This window comes from Ylistrum balloti, unplaced genomic scaffold (genome assembly GCF_031769215.1).
Source record: "Ylistrum balloti isolate Yb309-2 unplaced genomic scaffold, AGI_CSIRO_Ybal_v1 Utg369926, whole genome shotgun sequence".
Taxonomy (NCBI): Eukaryota; Metazoa; Mollusca; class Bivalvia; order Pectinida; family Pectinidae; genus Ylistrum; species Ylistrum balloti.
Genome location: NW_026782041.1, coordinates 495,709 through 501,708, shown reverse-complemented (window position 1 = coordinate 501,708; position 6,000 = coordinate 495,709). Strand labels below are relative to the sequence as shown.

The following is a 6,000-nucleotide window of genomic DNA, read 5'->3' as shown; positions in this document are numbered from 1 at the left end:
TGAATCAGTACCCAGAAATACCACTGCAGGAAAAATAGAATCACTTTCTAAGGAAACCAGTACACAAAAATGTGCGATAAAATAGCGGGCTAATTCCAGGCGAGTAAGTGAATGTCATCGAGTACAAGAAAACCTCTTGGATAGGATCAATAGTTGTCATTAGATGTGATAGGATCTCCTCACCCTACCCCCACCCCTATCCTCATCTCTACTAAAGTCCGCATCCCCAAGAGTGATCATTAACGACGGCTGCTGAAGCTGGATGGCTACAGCAATCGATAGCTCGTACACGGTGTGGTACTCCGGTACACAGCTCGTGAGCGCGTGGACGGACACTGACGTGTCAGAAAGCCTGGGTGGGAAGCGCGTGTACGCTGGTACACATACCAGGCAAAATCAATGGCTCTCGGCCCAAAGCTAAAATTCCAGAACCTAACATCCCTGACATATTATGCCAGCACCGTGTTGGTTTTTGTCTGTGTGTCGGATTTGATCGAGTCGGGTGGGGCTAGGGAAGGGTGAATACCGCCATATAACATCTGGAATAAAATACTATACCATGAGCCACATTGAAATGTTAGTTTTGATATGAATGTATATGAACGTCTCTTATTATTTCATCTTTTTTTTTTATTCTTCTCAACTCATTTTTAAATGTTCATGTACAAAAGAAATGGAGATAAAATTGGGGGAAGTCTATACTCCCCCTCCACTAACTGCCTACGAGACGGAGTAGCATTCAGTTAAATTAATAGAAATCTAGAGAATATAGAAACCGACAGAAAAATAGGCAATAACAGCAAGTATCAACACACACGTGTTCAGAATCTAATTTTACTATCTTATGATTTTGCTATTAATTTTTCTGTGTTTATTTATGATAAAAACGTGACTTTGTAAACGACATTCCTTTTAAACAGGAAATAGAAATCAATGGAGAAAAAAAATCACTTTTTAAATACTAGGATGATGTCACATACCTTAAATTAACATGGAATCGAGGTATGTGTGCGCACGCGTGCATGTGCGTGTGTGAGCGCACGTATGTGTGACGTTTAAGAGATAGGAGTTTCGTGGTGTATGATGGAATTAACTGTGAGACGCATTTATATAATAAATTCAATGTTTTCTTCTTTCACTTTTGTTCATAATAACAGTACATTATATAAATGTGGTTATATTAATTGTTTATTAATGATGATGTTTTCAATTATTATTATTATTTATCATTATTATTATTTTTTTTAAATGCAACTAAACGCATGATTTGTATGATGCATGATGTTTAACAAAAATGATAAAAATAGTAATACCAAATGAACAATAATAGAGAACGACATAGATAAACAACGGTAAAAATAAATAAATAATTAATTGTTTTGATTCAGGCATATTCACCTTCACGTTAAATTAAAGTATATTTTATATTTAGCAAATAGAACAATATAAATACATTCCAATTTACACGTCAATTCTAACGTCAATTTACAGTTTCATGATATATTTAATACCGTGTTATAATCGATAATGTCTTTATAAATAATAGTTTATCCAGTATTATATAAAGATTTAGCTTTTTTATCCCGTATTTTCTTATTTTTATATTGATAAATTTATCGAATATGGTACAAAATGTCACGCGCAAATTAATTCGCACGTGAGAAAAGTGCGGTCAGAATAACACGATCGAATATCCCGTAAATAGATCCTACGCAACGTGTGATTATTGTGTTTATAAATATTACCCTACTTTCATTTTCGAAATACTCTCCACTCGAACAAATACACCTACCTGTGGAGAATACCTGTGTGTATACTTGTCAACCTTATGTATATCTACCTTGACGTCTTATCTATTGACAATAGACTTATCACTGTCAACCATTAACGGCCACCTTTACCTGGAGTATTCAAATTTAATTGACGCTTTACCCGAGGTAAATTTATTTTTTATCATTTGAGAAATCCCCATCCGTTAGGTACATTGGGTATTCCCCTTACCCTGCCGCTAGGGGTCGCCAATTGAGCGATGCACAGAAGACACCACAGGAAAACATGGCTGCACCCGAAACCGACGTGCCCGCTCGGCTCGGACCAAACAAAACACCCGTACAGCTCGAGGAACTAACTAAAGATGTAAGTACGAATTATAGTCAATATTTAACATGTGCTGGGTCTCGTCAGGGCTTTTGGGGTTACTAGGTGATGTTATTTACAAGAAAACGTGGTATTTGTATGGTACATGGGGTAGGGTTTTCGAGCTAAGCTGTGTAATTTGACCAGATGGTCGGTGTATGCATGCATTCCCACCGATACCCTGTTAAACCACGTAGTTCGACAGCCCTGATATCTAGCTTAGCATGTTCTAGCTGCCTCGATTTAGTCTCCCGATTTCCCCACTAACATTTTTTGTTCCATTTTACCGTTATTTTTGTCGACTATGATTGTATACAGAGAGGGTAGCGATCGGGTGTTCCGTTAGTCGAGTTCGCTCGCCCGTGACTTTTCCTTTCGTAGCCATTTCATTATTGGGGTCATCCATGCGTGACGTCACAGCCGAGGTCACACACAATGTAGGACCGTAACATTAGGAAACAAACTAATTCATCATTCTTGACAGACAAGGGAAAATAAAACAGACATACAACATTCTGTTGTACGATACGAGATAGATCTTAGCGATAGGTAGATAGCCAATGATTATCATGTGGGATCTGGTGTAAGAGAGTTGATATGCTTATATATAGATGTATGCCTCTCGTATAGATAAGGAAATAGAACGAGGAACTAGCCTTTTCTGGTTAACTGTATATAAGAATATACAAATATACACCCATACTAAAATTTTAAAATAATCTGAATTAGGAATATTGTTTATATAAATGAGAACATTGTTTTCTAGCAAGAAAATTAGAAACGGTGATTTAAGTCAACAAATGAAAACAAACTTGCTAATTGCCAATTAATTTAAAATATGGTAGAGAAAGAAATCACAATAAACTGCTATTTGTCAAGCCAGGGATTTATTTCAATTAACATTCTTGTTTATCTTAAGATTTCAAGAATTTTGATGTGAGGATATATGATTTTTTTTACTTCATTGACATGAATCCATGGTGGTTGGCATGTTTTATATCCCAATATTTCTGTTTTGTGATATGTTGTAAATAAACTAATGTATTGAAATTTATTTAGCTTTACTTATCCACATAGGAGGTTTTCTTAATAAGGAAATAGGGAAATTCACATTTTCATTCAGTAAGAGAATTACACAACAAATGACATGGTAATTTTAAATGTATTTTTAAGTCTTTCATAATTTTGGTATGAATGCTTATCTTTGATGGGTCTGGCCTTTATTTAGGTTTCAGGTGATTGATTGGTCAGTTTTTATACTAGTATTTTACTCTGATTTGTAGGATTGGTCGAACGATAATTCACTAAGTAATTAGATTTCAGTACAAGTTTTATATTTGCTTGAAAATAAGACATTTTATGACATATCTCAGTCATAATAAAGCCTCCGTAATAGGCTACATAGCAGGAAATTGTGATATTTTGTGAAAACAAAAATCGAATATTACCAGACTTTGCATTGAACATATAGAATACACATTGTAATTTGCCTGAATTGTTCAGTTGTAATGATTTTTCAGGCCTATGTACCCTGTTTTTAATATTGAAAATGCTGTTTGTTTGACAAAACACTTGTGTAAATATCCCCTAATTGGAAGTTCCCAGAATACAGAGGCCAATCTCCTGTGTCAACATCTGTATCCTGGTGTTCTTCTAAATGATATACAACAAATGTATCATTTCCTGTCACACTGTTTGCTAAAACTCTGACAAATGACTTCATCTTGTTCTCCATTGCTTTCCGAGAAAGGGCACACATCTTCACAATAGGTTGAACAAATGTGTTTGCAAAACATGCAGAAGAAACACTTTTTAAAGTTTAATTTCAAATGTCAAATTTGAGGGTATGTTAAATGTGACATTGACAGGTGTTTTAATTTGAATTCAAATTAGATTTCCTGTCATATTGTAAAATATTCATTAATTTGATGGTATTATACAAAAACACTACTTCTGACAAAACTCATTTCCTTGTCTGATTTTCATGATATTATCATAAAAATAAAATTACTTGCAGTAGGTTTTTAAAAATTCTTATTGATATCAGGTAAATCAGTAAAATATAAAGATAGACAATGTCATTCTGTGATTTATAATTTTTGTTACTTTTACATATATATATATATATATATATATATATAATTGTCAGTTTGAATACAGCCTACTTGAATAAAAGAAATATTTATGTAATTTTATTTGAGAAATTAGAATTATAATTAGCTTGTACATTGCTTGAATAAAAAAAGATGATTATTTTTAATTTTCGTCTTCAAATAACAAAGATTTATTTGTGGAAATATTGCTTGAATAAAAGATATACATATTTTGAATTTTGATCTTGGAGTTTACAAATGTAATTAGTGCATACATTGCTTGAATAAAAAGTTATTTAAAATTTTCATCTTAAATTTACAAAGGTAATTGGTTGATACAGCACTGGAATAAAAATTATACATATTTTGAATTTAGATCTTGGAGTTAACAAAGATAATTAGTGCATACAGTGCTTGAATAAAAAGTATCTATATTTTGAATTTTCATGTTGAATTTACAAAGGTAATTGGTCGATACAGCACTGAATAAAAATTATACATATTTTGAATTTTCCTCTTAAAATTTACGAAGGTAATTGGCCAATACATTGCTTAATATAACTACCCTAGTGGGTTGTTGTCTAACAAAGCTACAGATAATGTAGTTATAATTCTCAGCTTTCAAAGGAGTTTGTCAATCTCATGTCACCATTTATGTCAGCCATCAACAGAGGATGATAAATCCCCACCCATCTAAGTCCTGACTTCATGTACATACAGGATATACCCATAGGGGCCTGCACCTGGGGCTCTCCATAGGGATACCACAGGACGTCTCAATTAAGACAGATATCTGGAGGGTTTGGGTACACAATATATAATTTATAGTCTCTCACACTCTGATCCTATAACTGTCTATCATATGTTTCAATGTTAGTTTTTCCCATAGTGTATTATGTCCCATAAGGCCTGTTAGAATTCAAAATGAAAACATTTTCTTTCTGTTTATTTTTTTCTGATTTGAATGTATTGTTGAATTATCATTTTTATACAAGCTGATTTTAAGGGCATCTTGTAAATAAAAATGTAAATATCAAATTATATAGCAAAATAAAGTAGTGATATATCCAGATAAAAATTCTCTCCGTTTTTTTTTTTTTTAGTATTTTAGCATTCTAGAGAGACAGCTCTGTAATAAATGAACTCACTGCCCCTGATATGTAACTGTTATTGTTTTGATAAAATGGAATTGTTTAAGTAGAGTATACAACTATGTATGATACAATGAAACCTGAATCTGTCACATCACTAACAAGCCACATATGTTAACCATGTAAAGGTTTCCAAAAAAAGTCCATCATGATAATTATGATAAAATAATAAAGAAGATTTATTTTTAGAAACAGAAAGCAGAATTGTATTGACTACAACGAGTGAATATAGCCAGCTGGCACAGGATGTGAAAGCTAAATCGGATCAGGGTGTATTCGTAAGGAAGCAAGTCAGTGCAATGTTAGGGCAAGTCAAAATGTATGTGTTATAATAGTGATTGAAGGATGGAGCTGGGTACTTCAATAGATAGGGTATCCATATTGATTTATAATTCCTAGGGTATTAAACGGTCCTGATCGCCTTAAATAATTCTCATCCTCGTAGTGCACATATGGTGTGTATAGAAAATGATTTGTTGTCATGCTTTGTTCATACTGTATATAATTGTAACTTTTCCAAATACCAAAATATCACAATCATAATGTTTTTCTGTTATAAATTTGGTAGAAGGAAGGGGTGTGGCATGGTTTTAGTGGTATAAGAATATAATTTAGTAGTG

The 6,000-nt window shown here is 33.1% G+C and overlaps 1 protein-coding gene across 1 annotated transcript in view; it reads left to right on the top strand.

Moving 5' to 3' along the window:
• Nucleotides 1–2,055: 2,055 nt before the first annotated feature.
• The window catches only part of LOC132547004 (uncharacterized), a 32,985-nt gene continuing 29,040 nt past the window's right edge, over nt 2,056–6,000 (top strand). The window contains exon 1 of the mRNA XM_060210738.1: nt 2,056–2,136. Within this exon, the coding sequence (XP_060066721.1) occupies nt 2,056–2,136 (81 nt within the window). The remainder of the gene's footprint in view (nt 2,137–6,000) is intronic.